Genomic DNA, 19,571 nt, shown 5'->3' on the forward strand with positions numbered 1-19,571 from the left:
ACAGCATACGGCACTCAGGCTAAATGGAACCTATATCTCCCCCAGGGTATAGCCATAGAAAATCTTCAGCGAATTATGTTCTACCTATTTAGCTAGGCTAAGAATCTAACAGGGCTTACACAGTAAGGAATTTCATGTTTGTTTAAACATGGTAAAATCAAACTCACAGATAAACTACCTATAATTGTTCACAGCCTAGACATCAAAGTGCTACAGGGCATGAGCAGGTTATTATGCTCAGCTGGTTCCACTCCATCATTTATCAAGAGAGATTTATGCCATGAATTTTTCATGTCTGGTTCACTGTAGGATTACACTGGAAGAAATGATAATAACGTTATGGCTTTTTTTTAATACCTATGTCCTTAGCCATCACCAACTGATAGAATATTTTTTTAAAAACAGATGGAGAGGTAGAAATCTAATTTTATTTAAATTTCTAGGTGGAGGAAACTTGAAAAGATTTATCAACATCTCCAGATCAAGAATATATGGGAATTAAGGACTCTGAGAAACATGCATTTCCTCCCCACTAATTTAACTTCTAACACTTCTATCTGGAAAATGTGAGAGAAAAAGATCACTGGTAATTTGTTCAACAAAGTATAGATATTTGGCCTCTAACTGTGCATGTGAATTGGACAGATCACAGTTAGACTCCCCAATATGAATGCCCCAGCATGCAATGGAATCAGGGAGTGTGAAGCATCAAGGTGCTGTAAGTGTAACCAAAGTCATGCTTTCAGAAATTATTCAAAAGTTGAAGTCCATAAACAGCTCTAAGTTTCTATTGCTTCCTTAGAGTGTGGAGCTCAGTTTGTGCCTAATTATCATGTCTTTACACACCAAAGCTCAGTATTTATGAGGTACTGATTACGAGGACAACAAACTATGAGCCTACAGAGAAATGGTGGCTCCCTACGCAGATTTGAAATAAATATATTTGTTGCCATGCAAATGCAATTTCAAAACAGGTGTCATAATGGCCTTGCCTTCCTACCAAATCACTGAGGCCTTTTCTAGGCCCCTTAGATATAAAAAATATTGTAGCAGCCACTGCCAAAACACTATATCCCTGGGATATGGGAAACAGATATATAAATTCCAATACTATCCTGACATTTTGGGGCTATATTCCTAGGCTGTAGACAGTGTTTGAGTACACTTGATACTGAAAGTTGAGGATGCTGCTGAAATCAAAGCTGAAGACACCAGGTTAAATTCAGAATCAGAAATGAAAACTGAGTCAGTTCTTGAGAATAACTTGGTTACCTAAATACTTATTATCTCATTAAACTATCTGAAATTAATCAATGCTTGTCAATACTTTGCCTGTTAGCCACTTCCGTATGAACAAAGTTAAACTACTTTGTGGTGTGCTTTTGTATGTCTGTTGATGACAGTTTTCTCCAGTAAGTAATAAAAAGACAAATCTGGGCCGCCTGCAAACTTATAGATCATATATGGTCATTCATGACTCTTCACTAATGATTAGTTTCCACCTCAAATATTCTGTTCAATTTTTCCCACATTGCAGACTGTGTACTTTTAACTTTCCTCCAGAAATTATAGTCATACCGTTGTGGGCATGCTTGTCTATTTAAAACAATTCTGAGGACCTTAGCAAATTGTAAAATAGACCAAATAGGTCTTGGACACTCTGCCCACTAACAGTCATCCTTCTTCTTCCTCGCAGCCTATTTCCAAAAACCACTCGTCGGCATCTGAAACAACTAGCTAGTTTTTGGTGCCTACTGTGTACTATTAAAGCCATTCTGTATAACATCATCTCATCTGATCTTCTTAACAATGCATTAGCATCCCTATTTTACAAACTCAGAAAATAAAATTCCTTACAACTAAAAGAAGGTTATACAAAAGAGGTAAGAACAGAGGAAGGCAGCATGAATGCCATTTCACTGGGGGGTGGAGGGAAAGTCACTGCTAACGAATTTTTTAACAGATAAACACCTTACAAATGAGAGGAGGATATTTCAAAGGGCAGGGCTTTTTTTCTTTTTTTTTCCCACTTTTACGAGTAAGACCAACAATAAAGAATGCTCATCTCAAAAGATTTTCCTTCTTTTCGACCATAACGAAGCTTTCCAAAGGCATGCAATCAATATAGACAGAATTCAAACTTGGAATTCTTACAACACACTCTCTCTCTGTTTACAATATTGTTTGGCAGAATTTTAAACTTTATATAAACGGTATCGTACCATATCTTTACCCTTCAGCAATTTGGGTTTTTTTAACCTCAATTCTTCATTTGTAAGATTTATTCCTGATGACATTCGCAGCTTTTGTTCATTCATTATAACTACTAATTGTATTCCACTGTAGGAACAAGTGCTTTATCTGAACATCTCTTGCTGAAGAGCATTTAGATTGTTTCCAATTGGTCACTAACATACACACACACACACACACACACACACAAAACAGGATTAGATCTGAATATCTACTTCAACAGTCAACTTTTCCTGTTCCTTTATTTGACGAGTTTAAGCCCAGAGTACATTTAATAACCGATTCTTGAAAAATGAGCGATTCTATAGCCTGTGAGCTTTGGAATATGGAAACCTGGGTTCCACCTCTGGGACCAGCTCTGTATTCTTGTGGCCAATTATTTAAACCTCCCTACGCCTCAGGTTCCTCATTTGTAAAAAAGAGCTAATAAAAATTACTTGATGGTTACAATTGAAAGGACTAAATAAGATTCTGTAAAGCATTTGGCCTGGCATACAGTCCACATTCAACAAATAATAGCTACTATTGTTACTAACAACATCTCTTCAATCAAAATTAAGATAGTTTGGGCTTCAAAAAAGCTAATAACTACTTTAGCCGAGCTTTTGCTGTGTAGTCAATAATGGTTATTTCTCAGAAGGCTGACCAACAAAATTATTCACCAATAAAAGAATACTAGAGAGGGCCATGGAAAGGGTCTATAACTTGGAGATAAAAACAACAGCTTGTAAACAAGAGTGTAAGTGCTTCAGTCAACTAAACCCTCTTAGGTGTAAACATACTCATTCTGCCTCCTTACCCAGTGACATCCAACTGACATCCAATAGAAATATAATGCGAGCCACATATATAATTATAAATTTTCTAGTAGCCACATGAGAAAGGTAAAAAGAAACAGGTACAATTAATTTTAAAAATATATTTTATTTAACCTACTATATCCAAAATATTATCATTTCAATACATAAACAAAATTTAAAAATTAATGAGATATTTTAGGTTTTCTTCACACTAAATCTTCTAAATATGGTTGTATTTTACATTTACAGTGCATCTCAATTCCAATTAGCCTCATTTCAAGTACCCAATAACTCATACCTTGTGCATTTTAACAGACTTATCAACTAATATGATTTTTATGCCTTTTATCAAAGTATCAGTGAAAACACTCACAAACTTGAGTTCTTTCCAATAAAAATAGCACAACTCTATAATTTGACTACTATTAAACATCACAACAAAGGAGCCAAGAATGGGTGAAAAATGGCTTACAATTACAAGATATTCTTGAACTTGATTTCATTTCAACCTCCCAAAAACTCCATGAGGTATTCAGTGAGGTTTACAAATGAGGATACAGTCAAAGACTTGCCAAGAGTTTTATATGGTAAGTGGACTCAATTCCATGTCTCCAAATGCCACAGACTGCACAGTTGTGTAAACAATATACAGTACATTTTTAGCATCAATCTGAAATGTCTAAAGGAATGGTATTGACAGGCACTAAATTTTTCTCCATTTTCACCATGACCTAAAGTGGGGTCTTAAAAAATGCATCCAAATCTATGCAAAAACCCTTGCATAAGAAAAACATGGCAATGGTCAAGCAATCTCAAACCTTAAGGTGGAATAGTCCTCGGTTTCTCAAAAAAAACTTACTCTACTATGAAGGTGAGAAAAATCTTAACAAATTAGCCCCATTTTGATTTCTCCAGCCTAATGTATTTTTGTTAAACTTTAACAAAACCTTTGGAAGTAGTAACAAATAGACTTGGACTGCTTGACTAAATGCTTCCAAGTAAAAATGCAATTGCAAGGATCACTAACTGTGAGCCAATGTCTGAGAATCATGTAAAAGTGAATTTGCTATGGGAATACGTATTTTTCTACTTAATTTTAAGAAAATATAATGTTATTAGTAGTTATCTTTCAATAGTGAGTGAAAGAGTTTGTACTTTCAGTTCCTTTTTTGAAAATTTTCTCCAGTTTTTCTACAATGAATATACATTAGTTTTATAGTTAGGAATAAATATACACATTATAAAAAATTAATAAATATGTGACTTGAACTTATTAAGGCATACTTAAATGCAGATTAGGGGTTAATACAACTTTAACTTTGAACAAGACTATTCTGATGCCAACCCCATCTTATGTGACTGTTAATAGGATGTAAAGTAGCCAGAGCAAATCACTTCAGCTCTTAGTATATAAATGCTACCCACAAAGTATTCCAGCTCTGATATTTATTAACTTTCTGATTATTCTTAAATTTTAATAATTTTTATAAAGGCCATTTGGGGCCTAGAAACATTGGCACATTTTAGTTAAAACAACCTCACCTAACATTTTCTGATGCTGCAAAATGAACCAATTTAAATTTTCACCTCCATGTCTCCCTAGCTTTCCTTTAAAAAGGTTATGTGTAAATGATTTGGTCAAAAAAAAAGCAGAGACAGCCTACATTTGGTATGGTCACTCTCGAAGTGACTGAGTTTTCCTCTAGTTTTCCAGGCTTCTTCATTCATTTCAGAAAGACATATAGTGCACCTATCATTGGCCTGACCCTAGTGTTACAGATAAACAACCTAGACAAGTAAGAGCCCTAAAAGGAACGCCCACCAATCGTGGCAATAAACTAGTAAACAACTAAATCGAATACAAAGTGACAAGAGCCACCTGGCGATGGGAAAAGGTGCTAAGTGAGCACTCCACAGGGAAATTAACTCAGCCTGCTAGGTGGCCCAGGTAGGTGCACCAGGAAGGGTGGAATGGGTCTGGAAATGCTTTCTAGAACTTGAGTTAAAATAGGAATTCTGGAATTTCCCCAAGCGGTGGAGGCCAGAACATTTTTCCTCTTGGTCCTCCCCCTCCACGAAGCGAGGCTAGCAGAGTACAAGCATGACCGCTGGGCTGCCAGCATCTGCTACGTGACTACCAAGCACCGTGACTACCAAGGACTGGGCACCCTCTCCTTCCCCACCCCCCCGAGTCAGGGCACCGCTTGCCCACTCCTACCACCGTGACGGCCTGCGGTAAAGACTCCGCCCAGCTCTTGGGGCAAAGCATAGGCACCTATCCAGATATAAAATCTGATCCATACCACTCCCAGAACACACACGGACAGAGATTTGAGGTCCGGCAGGGCCTGCCGAGGCTGGGCAGGTCAGCGGCCGGTAGCCTCCGGCGAGCCCTGCACGGAAGGTCGGAGGCCGGGTAAGGTCATACCGAGCCCGCAGGACAGGCGCCCCAGCCCCGCCTTCTCGCCGCGAGTACCCCGCACCCTCCGCGGCCCCGGCGAAGCGCCCCGGCGCCCTCCGCCTGGCGTCCCCACCCCCTCCGGCCGAACGGAGGGGGCGCCGGGGGCAGGGCAGGCTGGCGAGGGACGCGAGAAAGGGAGCTGTTCCTGGCGGGCCCCGAGGCGCGGGGACCCGCGTAGCCGCGCGCACCCTCACAGCCGGGACGCCACGCTTTACCTGGTCCGCGGAGGCCCGGGTGGGAGGCCGGGCTGGACGGGCTTGGCGTCAGCCGTCCCTCACCTGGGCGGAAGTGAGCGGCCCAGGGTGACCGCGCCTCACCTGGCAGGCCCGCCCCTCGCACCGACCCTCCCCGCCCGGGGCGGGGCGCTGGGGCGCCGTGGGTGGGGCGGGAGAGGGAGCCTGGGCCCGCGGGAGGCCGGCTCCGAGGAGGAGGGTGCGGGGGTGCGGCTGGCTACACTACTTTCTCCAGGTGAAGTTCGGCTGGGAATGGGAGGGCTAGAGACTTCAACCGAGAGCCTTGAAAAGGTGGGGTATGGGGGCAGAGTGGGCAGATGAGACGCCGAGCGGCGGGGGACAAGCCAGCTCGAAAGGTGTGGGGGGATCCGGCCGGACAGAGGTGTATGGGGGCTGGGCGGAGAGCGGAACCCGATTTGAAATTAAAAGAGGACATTGGTGAAATGGCTTGGTCAAATCTGCGTAGCCCTTTGTTTTCCCTTTGACCCCTTTCTATACTGTTATCTCAGCCTATTCTTAAGTTTTCTACACTCCCCTGACTCAACATAAAATAGTCCAAGATGTATAGTTGTGGGAGAACAAAGGTGTGGTTTGATACTATTTCTTATCATTTAGTTGAAGGAGGGAAATTACTGAATCAATTGTAGCTCGTACTATATGCCCGGTACTGGCTTCTACAATATCTCACTTGCTCTGAAGAAACCACACATCGGATAGGTTAACTGATTTACCCAACTCTGGGGACCCAAACAGGGTCTCCTAAGTCCAGTGCTGATTTCACTATACATTTCTTTCTTAATATAACTTCACTTTGAAAAGATCTGTATAAAACCCACAATGGCATTACTCCCCTCTAATGTAATTAACTTTAGTATTTTTTATGATAGGCATTTTACTTTGTCTAATTACAGTTCACAATTAAAGAAAAAGAATCCATCTTCAAGTATCTCATTCATTGAAGAAATGCAGTATTTATTAAGCACTGTGATGGATGGACTCTGTGGGGAGATGTATAAAATGTGATCCTTGTCCTCAAAGGAACAGAAAGCATATTTAAGAAATAGCTGCAACAAAAGGACATTTGTTGTAAGATCATGCACTTGACACTTTATAGTTTGCTTGTTTTAAAGGAAATACTTGATAGGCCTGGTAAGAAGATACACAATATCAGCATGGTCCCTGCTTTTAAGGAACTAGTAATATATGAGGAGAATAATCTTATGCAATAAATTACCAAATAGAATGAAGCCAGAATCTTCATAAAAGAGAGATGCCTGTTATCCTTGGTGAAAGAATCAGTTAGGACTTAAGTCAGTCTTAGAAGGTGGTTGGGATTCACTTAGGTAAAGTGAAAAAGGAAATGCTTCCCAAATCAGGAGTAGCAGCATAAAGGTGGAGACCAGTTATCTCAGACAATTTGCAAACACTGGTTCTCTTCCTACTCTTAAAATCTGATGATCATCATTATGAACATATTACCCCTTAATCAAAAAACCATAGGTGACTATGGATATACTATGAAACAATGTTCAAACTCCTTATCTTAGTATTCAAGCCCTACAAACTCTCCCTTTCTTGCTGACTCTTTCTTCACCTAATCTCCCACTTCACTTCTCCAGGATCTGGCCAAACTGGTCTGCTTGGAATGCATGGAATGTACTATACCAGGACTTTTGTATTGGTTACTCATCCTCTTTTCCTTGCTTGAAACTTCCTGTAAGCCCTACACATGTTCCAGCGCTAGACTCTGTCTTACCTACTGTGAAAAGCTGCCTTTCTCAGCAAACATTCATCTCTACCACATTTCATTGAATTTTCATGTTGCTCAATGTGAGCGTCCCCTACAAAACATTGCTAAAAGAAATTTTAAAAGACCTAAATAAATGGTAGGACATTCTGTGTTCATGGACTGGAAGACTTAATATTGTTAAGATGTTAATTCTACTTGAAGCAATTTACAAATTCCAACAACTTGCTTTGCAGAAATGTTAAAAGCCAATCATAAAATTTATATGGAAGGGTAAGGGGCCCCAAATAGTCAAAACCATCTTAAATAGAAGAATGGAGTTGGAGGACTCATACTACCCTATTTAAAAACTTATTGCAAAGCTACAGTAATCAAAACAGCATGTTATTGGCACAAGGACAGACATACAGACCAATGGAATCAAATTGAGAGTTCAGAAATAATTCCTCACATACATGATCAGCTGATTTTTGACAAGGGGGCCATGTCCACTCAATGGGTAAAGAACAGTCTCTTCGAATGGTGCTGGGAATACTGGATATCCATATGGAAAAGAATAAAGATAGAACCATGCTGCATGCCATATCAAAAATTAATTCAAAATGGATCAAAAACCTAAGAACCAATACTATTAAACCCCTAGAAGAAAATTTAGGGGAGAATCTTCAGGACCTTGTGTTAAGCAATAGTTTCTTAGACTTCACACAAAAAGTATAAGCAACAACAAAAAAATATATAAATGGTCTTCAAAATTAAAAACTTCTGTGCATCACAAGTCTTCACCATGAAAGTAAAAAGAGAACCTACAGAATGGGAGAAAATATTTGGAAAGTACATATCTGATATAGACTTGATATCTAGAATATATAAAGAAATCTTACAACTCAACAACAAAAAGAAAAACAACCCAATTCAAAAATGGACAGAAGTGCTTGCTTCAGCAGCACATATCCTAAAACTGGAACAATACAGAGGAGATTAGCATGGTCCCTGAGCAAGGATGACAAGCAAATTCACGAAGTGTTCCATATTTTTTTTTCTTTTTCTCAGTTGCGACGGTATTAAAATAGTTAGAAGGAAAAAATTGAAATGGTGAAACTGTAACCCATAACATCCTTTGAAATTTTTCTATAGCTACTTGTTAAATTGTAATTTGAAAGCTATACCTTTTTGTATATATGTTATATTTCACAATAAGGAAATAACTGAAACTATGGTTCTATAACTCATAACAACTTTGGAAATTTTCTTTATATCTACTTGTTAAATCATACTTTGAAAGATATTATCTTTTTGTATATATATTTCATAATAAGGAAATAACTGGAACTGGAATTGTAACCTATAATATTTGAAATTTGCTCTCTGTTTGTTAAATTGCACTTGGAAAGCCATCACTTTTCTGTATATATGTTATATTTTACAATTTAAAAATATGATTTAAAAAATGGACAAAAGACCTTAATAGACATTTTTCCAAAGAAGATATGCAAACAGCCAATAAGCCCATGAAAAGATGTTCAACATCATTAGCCATTAGGGAAATGCAAATCAGAACCACAGTGAGGTACCATTTCACATCCACTAGAATGGCTACTATTAAACAAACAAACAAAGAAACAAACAAATAAGTGTTGGAGAGGATGTAGAGAAACAGAAACTCTTGTTCATTGTTGGCAGGACTGTAAAATGGTACAGCCACTGTAGAAAACAGTTTGGTGGTTCCTCAGTAAATTTAGAATTACCATAGGACCCAGCAATCCCACTTCTAGGAATATACCCAAAAGAATTGAAAGCAGGTACTCAAACAGATATTTGCACACTGATGTTTACAGAGGCACTATTCACAAAAAAAAAATGGAACCCACCCAAATGTCCATAAACAGATGAATGGATAAAGAAAATGTAGTACATACATACAATGGAATGTTATTCAGTCATAAGAAAGAATGAATTTCCGACATATGTGACAATATGGATGAAATTAGAAGTCATCACATTGAGTAAAATAAACCAGATGCAAAAATATATGATTTCACTGATATGAAATAATTCAAATAAACAAATTCAGAGTTAAAAATTAGAATACAGGTTACTAGCAGCCGGGGTGGGTGTAGGAAATGGGGAGTTAATGCTTAATTGCTACCGAGTTTCTGTTCAGGTAATGGAATAGTTTTGGTAATGGATGACGGCGATGGTAGCAAAACATTGTGAATGTAACTAACACCCCTGAATTATATATTTGAATGTGGTTAAAAGGGGAAATTTTAGGTTGTATATATCTGACAAGAACAAAAATTTTAAAAACCTGTACAATACAAATGTGAATCCTAATGTAAACTGTGGACTATAGTTCATAGCATAATTATAATAATATTGTTTCATCAATTGTAACAAAGATACCAAACTAATGCAAAATATTAATAATAGGGAAAACTGTGTGTATGGGGGATGGGTATTTGGGAACTCTATCTTCTGCATTATTTTTCTGTAACCTACAACTTCTCTAATAAAGGAAATTCAAAAAATCAGTTGCTTACTGATTAAAGAGATTAAACAAGAATAAGGAGAAAACTGAAGGACAAAAATGGTTCCAAGTTTTGAACCTGATAAAAGAGATATTGGTGGTGAAATTGAGAAAAGCCAATTAATTTTTTTGTTTGTTTGTTTTTGAGAAGAACCCTAATAAAATCGATTTTAGATTCTTCATTTGACATTCAAGATCAAGTATACTTGGCATAGAGAAGACCTCATTAAGTGGTCAAAGTTAACTTAATTGAATAGTAGGCAATTAGATCAGTGCATCCAAGAGGAGACACAATTAGAAATATTTGGGAATTAGCAGCATGGATGTAGAATTCCAAATGTTGTAATACAGATAGATGTATTTGAACCCTGATATTTTCACCTTATCACCAGAGGAAAAAAATTGCCCAGTACAGTCAAATAAAAAGGAAGGTTTAGAAAGTAACAGTCTTTTATCTATTAATATTTCTGTTCTAACCATGGAAACATCAGTCAGGTTGGTGTTGGCTACTGACAGAACTGTTAATGCAATTATGTGCATGTTCAAAATTTGAGAATGAAAAATTCAATGTTCAGAGCCCTCTGAATTCCAAAGGAAGCTTTGCTTCAGGCTATACTGGTGTGCCAGTTTGAATGCATTATGTCCCCCAAACGCCATTATCTTTGATGTAATCTTGTGGGGCAGACATATTAGTGGGGATTAAGTTGGAACGTTTGGATTAGGTTGTTTGCATGGAAATGCGCCCCACCCAACTGTAGGTGATAACTCTGATGAGATATTTCCATGGAAGCATGGCCCCACCCATTCAGAGTGGACCTTGATCAGTGGAGCCATATAAATGAGATGACAAACAGAAGGAACTCAGTGCAGCTGAGAGTGACATTTTGAAGAGGAGCTACAGCCAAGAGGGATACTCTGAAGAACGCCCAGGAGCTAAGAGAGGAGCTGCAGATGAGAGTCAGTTTGAAGACAGCCATTGAAAGCAAACTCTTGCTCCAGAAAAGCTAAGAGAGGACAAATACCCCAAGTGCAACTAAGAGTGACATTTTTGAGGAACTGCAGCCTAGAGAGGAATGTCCTGGGAGAAAGCCATTTTGAAACCAGAGGTTTGGAGCAGACGCCAGCCAAGTGCCTTCCCAACTAACAGAGGTTTTCCGGACACCACTGGCCATCCTCCAGTGAAGGTACAGGATTGCTGGACCTGTACCGGATTTACTTGGACACTTTTTAGCCTTAAGATTGTAACTGTGTAACCAAATAAACCCCCTTTTATAAAAGCCAATCCATCTCTGGTGTTTGGCTTTCCGGGAGCATTAGCAAACTAGAAAAATTGGCAATTCTCTTTCCTAATATTTTTGCACAAAAACGTCCATCTTGGACTTAGTTTTCATGGACTTACTATTCATGTTTGTTTGTTTGTTTGTTTTGTCTTTCTTATCTTAAAATTGATTGGACATTATTGGTACGTGAATGTTTTGAGGAAGAAAGGCAGTCTTGGGGACAGGTTACTGTTCTAAGCTACTCAGCATTGCAGAGGGAAAATATGTCCCTTACAGGACTTTTCCATTCTTTACCTAAAAATGAAATGCCATATCTAAATAAAGACAGACCAAAGATGCCTGGGAAATTCTGCCAGATTGAATCTTGGAATGTGCTTTTATATTTTACTTGAGAATAATACACAGATAAGTATTATGTAATCTAATAATTAAAGCATAGTGATGATCCTGAAGTCAGTGTAGTCATCTATATATTTGTGTAGAAATTTTCTATAAAATTCTTTTATGTGATATAAAGAAATGAGAAATTTACTTACTAAAATTAGAGCATGTAATAATCATATGATCAGAGCCTTCTGCTAGCCTGGAGACTATGTGTGCAAGGAAATATATTTTACTGTGCATGAGAAAACAGATTAAGGGGCAGTAAGACAGAAAGTGATTTTTTTAAATATGTCATAAATTCAAGAGCCAAAAATTTTATATTTCTTTACTTACATGGGGAAATCTTTTGTTCTTTTTAGTGCATACCTTGTAGAAGAGAATGAAGATAATTACTACAATCATAAAAATAGATTTTTTTATAGATTAATCAGCAAAGCATAAACATTTTCAGAGTTCATTGAAAATCTCTATGAAAAATGACAAATACAAGAATTAGCAAATTTCCTGCAGTTAGTAGAAAAATATCTGATTTTATTATAATTTCAATAAACGCAAACTAGTGAGTAGCTTTCTTTAATTTTCTGATTTTTGCTGAGGGATGGTTTTTGAGGTATATATTATAAGCATTATTGGTAATTTTTAAAATCTTGGTTAGTTAAACCATGATTAGTTTTCTAGGCTGCACATTTTCTGGGAAGTCATTAAGCCTATGAAGATAGGTCTCTCTTGTTCCAATTTCACTTGGATTTTGAATTATTCTGATGCTTGTAACAAAAATATAATGTACCAAGTACTGTTTTGGACAATATCTTAAAACACTTTTTCACTACAGTAATTAGTATATGCCTCTATTGCAACGACTATCAAATACTATTTTAACTATTTGTCTTCTCCCTTACTAAATATGAAGGGCTTAATTGCTGGGTTCTTATCTCTATGGTTTTTTGGTTTTTTGTTGTTGTTGTTTTGCTTTGATTTGTTTGTTTTTAAGTCTCTAGAGTTGAGCCTAAAGATGGGTACATAGTAAATGATTAATAGTTTTTGAGGGTGTGAGGAAGGAAAGCAGAGAAGAGAGTTCCCCAAATGTTTCTGATGCAACCCTAAAGTTTGAGAACCACTGCATTAGTGCCAATATGGATGAAGGGGCAACACTCAAATTCAAATATTTTTACAATTTTAAAGAAAAAGAATTAAACTTTCACTAAAAAAAAGTTACACATTCTCATTTAAAGAGATAGCTACTACAGAACTTTTTAAAGTTTAGAGAGCAGATGGAGGGGAAAACGCTAAACTTTCCACTTTCGTTCTCCTTTTGAAGGCTCTTTCTCACACCTAAATTTCCACTGTTAAAAATAACGTTGTAACATCTAACTTTGTGATACAGAGTCCTTAAATTCTATTTGTAGTAGGCTTCCACAAATTTTTCTCTAAGTTAACACGGAGCGCATTATATCATAACTAGGAAGAGCACAGATTCTGCAATCTAGCAAACGAAGTTTATTCCAACTCTGTCACTAAGAGCAATGTGCTTTTAGAGTCTTTGAGCCTGATTCCTTGTATCTGTAAACCCAAACCCTACCAAAACTAACGGAGATGTGTGTAAACCTGGGAGAAATTCTGGTATTAAAAAAAAAAAAAAAAAAAAATCCGAGTTAAATGTATCTACCATGGTGTGTGTGTGTGTGTGTGTGTGTGTGTGTGTGTGTGTGTGTGTGTGTAAAATGTTGTTATAATCTTTACTTTTCAAAACCTAAGTCTCTGACTTTTAATCCTACACCCAGTTTTTTGTTAGGGCCAAATGGAGATAAAATGTTTTTCGTAAAATGCATTTATCCTGACGCCGCTAGCACTTCTTGGAGGAAAGGAAAGCCGCAGACGGTTAACTTCAGTGAGAAGTGGGTGGAGGGCAGTTGATCCCCTAAGAGAGTCTTTTACCTTCTTCCTCAAAGACCATCTTCGCCCGTCAGCACCTCCCAAGCGTTCCAAGAGAAATTTCGCCAGGCGTGAAAGATTAGTCGCTGGCGGAGAGGGAGGAAAACCAGCGCAGTACGACGCTGGAACCTGCCTTACACTGAAGTTCTGTCCCTTTAAGACCCTCCCTTTCTTCGCCCTACTCCTGTAGGCGCCCAGGCCGAAGGCGGAACCGGAAGTTGCGGGGAACGCGCCGATTTCCAACATGGAGGCCGCCGGGCCCTCCGGGCCGGTGTCTCCAGAAACTGTAGCCGCCCAGTTGTTGGGTGTCCTGTGGTTCGCGTCAGTCACCACCGGACCTTGGGGGGCTGCTGCCACCTCCCGGGGCGAGGAGACGCTTAAATGTGAGGACCTAAAAGTAGGACAATATCCTCTGTGGGGAGCATCCCATGGGCGGCGGGCTCTGGATTACGTAGATTTGGGATTCGAGTAAGTCTTAGCCCTCAGTACCAGCTAGGGCTGTACTGAAGGGAATGGTGACTTGTAGCCTCTTATGACTGAGGAACCCGGGAAATAGAAAGGTGGGGGTGGAAACGGCGGAGGCCACTCTGATCGTTGCCCTGGTAATACAAAGATCGGTAAGACAGTCTCTCCGTTAGGAAAGTTTGCCTATTTAAGGAGAGACACACAAGTAATTAATGACAGTACAGCAAGTGTGTGTTGCCCGTTTATCGTGCAAGTTACGTATGTTACTTCATGTAATCCTCCGTGAGATGCCATACAGCCACGAGGCGAATTCTGCTCCACGTTGTTATCTGGAGAAATTATTTGGTTTCTGTTTTCTCAAGAGTTAAAAATGGGGATGATAATACCAACTTAATGGGCCATTATTATGTTTTAAAGTATTTAGAACCGTGCTTGGCACACAGGGGATATATGTGTTAGCTATTTACGGAGCAGGAAACTGAAGCTGAAGGGTTAAATGAATCTGCCAGATGTGTCACAGCATTGTGAAAAAGGGAAGAATAAGATGCAATGGGATTTATATTCAAATTAAAATAGCTACTTTCCTACAAAATTAGATACCGTTTTAAACAAATTGTGGAACAAAAACTAATGACAGAAGCCAGAAAGAATTTATGAAAGGAAATCTTAAAATTAAAAAAATTCTATCCCACAGTATTTTTAGGTGAACTGGGGAGGGACAGCCACTATTTGATTTTCACAATAGAATAGCTCTAACTTGAACACCATTATACTTGGAGTTTGAGAATCACTGACCTCATAATTTGAGTCCTATTCTTGGCAAAAATGTAGTGGTGATTCTAAGAAAGAAATTGGGCAGTATGAAGAGTTTAACATTTTGGAACCTGAAGAGAAGTGGCTGAGCATATCGGGCCATGCAGTGATGACAAATAGAAAATTTCTGTTATTTCTGGCATAAAGATGGTTTCCAATAGCTGTTCAAAAACCTCAAACAGGGGTAATGTTCTCTTCTCCAGAAACATCTTGTGAATACCTACCTATTTCAGTTCCAACAATAAAATATTTATGGAACAAATATTCTCTGAGTGTTTTGAACATCTAGAAAATAATTATTTTACCTGTTTTCGAAAGCTTAAAATCCTATTGGGGAGACCACACAGACCCACCTGAAACAACCATCTTGGATGTGTTGAAAGTTATAGTTCATATTTCCTTTAGTCTTTGCTCTTGGAATCAGGAAATCTGATATTACTACCTGTTACTTATTTGACTTTGGATAAGTCACTCAACTTTGAACCTCAAGTTGTTCCTCTGTGATGTGGGGATATAGTATCTACCCCACAGGGTTACTTGTATTACATGAATTTATGTGCGTGGCAATAGGTACCCTGTAAATTAGTACAATACAGATCTCTAGACAGATTTTTTTAACCTTATGATTATGATTATCATAATTCTTATGATAATGTGGTTAAGATTTTGATTTCCATTTTTCTTTGTTCTTTGTGCTTCTACCCTGACCATGATCTTTAAGGAATGCATCCTCTGCTAGAGCTTTTAACATAAATTAATGCTCAAGTATTATTTAGCAACACTGAAAGTATAATTTTGTCTGTACTTGTTGACTTGGGCAAACTAGCAACCTCTCTTTACATGTGAATATAAATATGAGTATAAAATGAGAGATTTAAGATGAAAATATTTTGTGTTGAAATATAGTTCATATTTCCTTAACTTGTCTTACATATATTTGTAAAGATCCAAAAATAAGTGATGCTACGCAAGAACCAGTTAACTGTACAAACTACACAGCTTATGGTAAGACTAGAAACGTGTCTAAAAATAATTTTTAAAACAAACTATTTCATAGTTCAATTTACAGTAATTAAAATAAATGTTTTTTTCTTAAGTTATAGCATTGTTATCCAGTTTCTAAAACAACTTGAATTTAGAGAACTGGCCAGGGGTTTTCAATATTTAGTTTAAAAAATACTCTTACTCTCTTAATTATATAAAATGGGAAGTTTTACATTTTCATTCATTTTTCTAACCCTTGGAATCAGTTTTTATAATTTTCTTGATGTCCTTTATTTACTAAGTTGTGTGATGCAAAGATAAATAAATTGATACTGATCTCTTCTTTATAGTGAAAGCTAGTCTTTAACAGAGTCATAATGTTAATGAGGTTAAAGGAAATAATTATGTTACAGAAAAAAACATTTTCAGTTTTTCATAAGTATCTCATTCAAATAATCTCTTGATTATGAATTTATATATAATAAAAAGCAGGTGTCCGTTTATCTTATATCTTTATATTTTGGCATACTTTTGTCCCAGTTCTAATTAGCAGCAATATTTGTAAGTAAGTTGCATTACAATTTTGTAATTTTGACTTTTTGTTACTGTTCTAACAGTGATTTTTACCATTAAACAGTAATAGGTTATATAATATGATTTGTTTAGGAGATATTCTTAATATTAAAATATTTATTTTACATGTATTAAGCTTAATTATTTTGCAAGAAATTCCCCCTTTAGTTAATAAGTATGCTCTGATTTGCCTGTTTTATACTTCTAAGTCTTTTATAGTGTGCTTTTAGAACAGGGAATAGAATGGACGCATGAAGGATCACCTCCAAATATAGTTATTTCAACCATATATGTAAAACTAAAGCTGTCAAAATATGGAATTTTGAACAACTAATAGTATTTATTTAAAAATAGGTGGATCCTTAGTTTTGAATATTTTTACAAGGCATTTTACAGCTCATCTATAAATGTTTGGTTTTTTAAAATTTTGTACAGGAACCTGTCATCTCAAAAAAACAGTGAATTTTTGTTAGGCAAGGTGGATTGAATAGTAACTCCAACTGGAATTATATTTATAGTATTTTATATTGCAACTATCTTTTTAAGACCGGATTTTAGATAGTCTGCAGGAAGATGTAACAAGGCTGTATGACAAGAAAGTGACAGCTTCACACTGAGCAAATGCAAGGTAATAATACTTCTAGAGAAAAATTATCCAAAAATTCTGTATCTTATGGCATAGATCTCTAATTCAGAACTTATTGGTTTGAGGATTTGACTTTTAACATTGCTTTTTTGGAAGAAAAACCTGTGATTATCTATAGTTATTCTTGCAGGTCAATTCTTGGTGGAGGTGGGATGGTAGTCATCAAGGCAAAAATTTTAGCTTTCTTAACCAGACATCTCTGACTGACTTACATGCCTGATACCTAAATCATTGGTCTTCAAAGTGAAGTACATCTATCCCTGGGGCTGAACAAAGCTTTCCAGGAGGTAAACAGGTACAGGTGTCTTTAGGGAATGGATTTCTAGATCCTCTGGTTTGATATGTTCACTATTTCCTAAAATTGATCTTCCTGAGAACAATGTAAAATTTCTGAATTTTACAGAACAGCCACTGAATTTTCAAGTGGATTATGATGACTATGAAGTTGATGTAGATTCTATTATATATATTTAAAAGAGAGCGATAACAATTGTAATGGTAGCATTTAGAATATAGTGGTAATTACATTGTTTGCAAATCTTTAAATCCATGATGAAAAATTTTAGATGTCAACTTAAATGTGAGGGAGTAAATAGTTTTATAATATCCTTTTAGGGGGTGTATGAGCAGAAATGTTTGAAGACCACTGATCTAGACCAGGTTTCCTCAACCTCAGCACTGCTGTTTTTTGGACTGAATAATCTTTGCTATGGGGAGGCTGCCCTGTGCATCGTAGAATGTTTAGCATCATCCTTCACTTCTACTCTAGATGCCAGGAATAGTCCTCCAGTGGTGACAACTAAAAATATCTCCAGACATTGCCAAATGTCTCCTGGGGAACAAAATTGCCTCTAGTTGAGAACTAATGGTCTAGATCATATTGATCTACTTTCAGTCAGTAACATAAAATATAAGTATTTCAGGTGTTTGCTATTATCTCAGTTTTGAGTTGTCTAATATGTATGTCTCTCATCAGAGCATGACCTAAAATGGGAGACTTTTAAGAGATACAATCTAAGGAAAGTGATAATTCAGTCACATAATCAATAAATTATTTCCCTGTATCAAGACAGGTGGCCAAATAGTTACATATAAATTATCTGTTAACTTTTGTCCCATCTCTGTGTAGACCTTAATGTTATACCCTTGCTTTCCTTAGAAGTCATTGTATGAAGTGGCTATATGGAAAACTTCTCTATTGTTTTGTAAAAATTTCTTATTGAGGACATTCTCCTTTATGTTTTGTGTCCCTTGTATCGTGGAACACCAAATTCCTGCAATAGTTTAAAAGTGAATTAGTATGCTTGCTTTCTATTATAGCACAATAGCTATATAAAACTTTTTGCTTTAACTACGTGGAAGCTGAGACCTAAATCCATTGCTCAATTATAGTGTCTTCCCTTAGCCTAGTTTCCTAGTATAATTATTTCTTCACTCACTCTCCCTCTCTGCTTCATTTTATTTTTTTTCTTGTTTAAACAGTTCTCAGTTGTATTGAATCTGTGCCTTTTATTGTAAGCACCTCATTGTTTGGAAAATTTAAATGCATGCAGTAAATGAATAAAATTTGGGGGGCGATGTAATTTGGACTATCAATAACCCCCAAAAAGGGTACAGAAGCATTACAGGATTTTTTCCCTTGGCATCGTTTTCCCAGTGTATACTTTGGCCTACAAAAGAACAATGATTTTTTTGGAAATCTTAAGATTATTATAAACTAGATGGAAAATACCACCTTTCCCTCATAAAACTCTGCATTGTCTCTGTTTTTACTTAGATTAGTATAGGAAGTTCTGTTTGCATTTTCTCAAAACAAATAAACAAATTGTTGATGGTTAACAAAAATAAGTATTTGCTGAAACTAGCCTAAAACCATCAGTGCCTTTCAGTCTAAAATGGCAAGGAAAAGGCACTAACATTTACTGAATGCCTACCATATGCTGTGCCATCTGTTAGATACTTTATGCCTTATTTAATCCACACAGTGGTCCTGTGAGATAGGTGATCTTAGTGCCATTTTTACCTACATGGAATCTAAGGTTTTGAAAGGGGCAATGCCCAGAAAAGAAGCAGGCTGTTCTCATTCTATAGTTGTTGCATTTTCCACTTCAGGACAGTGCCTGTATGACACATAGTAAGCTCTATAAGTGTTACTTCTTCTTTTGTCATCTGGGGTATAAGTAAGATAGAAATTGCTAAATGCATGAAATAATATATAGCATCAAATCCCAAATGTATCCTAGAAATACAAATACAGTTAGAATAAATAAAATCTTAATTTATGGCAGCCATTGCTTACTAGAGTTGCTATAAGCTGAAAATATTACTCTAGATTAATGTTAAAATAGTTTAATAGCTAAATTACCCAATGAGCTTCTAATAAAAACTCAGGAGGTATTCTTCATCCTTAAGATGAAGTAGTGGGCAGTAATACTTTTCAGTGCTTCCCTTTCTATCTTTGTCAGAGATGACA

At 37.0% G+C, this 19,571-nt stretch overlaps 2 protein-coding genes and 1 non-coding gene across 9 annotated transcripts in view; 2 read left to right on the forward strand and 1 right to left on the reverse strand.

The window, feature by feature from the left end:
• Window positions 1-13,717, reverse strand: part of PATJ (PATJ crumbs cell polarity complex component) — a 450,328-nt gene extending 436,611 nt beyond the window's left edge. For 2 of the 6 annotated variants that reach the window (XM_037827055.1, XM_037827059.1), the window contains exon 1: window positions 5,730-5,778. The gene's annotated coding sequence lies outside the window, so the exon portion shown is untranslated. Of the gene's footprint in view, window positions 1-5,729; window positions 5,809-12,018; window positions 12,052-13,620 lie in introns of those variants that run through there. The other 4 variants (XM_037827057.1, XM_037827058.1, XM_037827056.1 and 1 more) reach the window with 4 other exon arrangements.
• Window positions 8,423-8,529, forward strand: LOC119528247. Its single transcript, XR_005215567.1, has one exon. It is a non-coding gene; the product is annotated as a U6 spliceosomal RNA (small nuclear RNA).
• A 102-nt stretch (window positions 13,718-13,819) lies between the features above and the next one.
• TM2D1 (TM2 domain containing 1) overlaps window positions 13,820-19,571 on the forward strand; it is a 49,646-nt gene continuing 43,894 nt past the window's right edge. Inside the window, exons 1-2 of one of the 2 annotated variants that reach the window (XM_037827061.1) lie at window positions 13,821-14,022; window positions 15,827-15,900. In XM_037827061.1, coding sequence (XP_037682989.1) covers window positions 13,862-14,022; window positions 15,827-15,900 — 235 coding nt within the window. In that variant the 5' untranslated portion in view covers window positions 13,821-13,861. Of the gene's footprint in view, window positions 14,023-15,826; window positions 15,901-19,571 lie in introns of both variants that reach the window. The other variant, XM_037827063.1, reaches the window with a different exon arrangement.

Source organism: Choloepus didactylus, chromosome 2, assembly GCF_015220235.1.
Source record: "Choloepus didactylus isolate mChoDid1 chromosome 2, mChoDid1.pri, whole genome shotgun sequence".
In the NCBI taxonomy this organism is placed as follows: domain Eukaryota; kingdom Metazoa; phylum Chordata; class Mammalia; order Pilosa; family Megalonychidae; genus Choloepus; species Choloepus didactylus.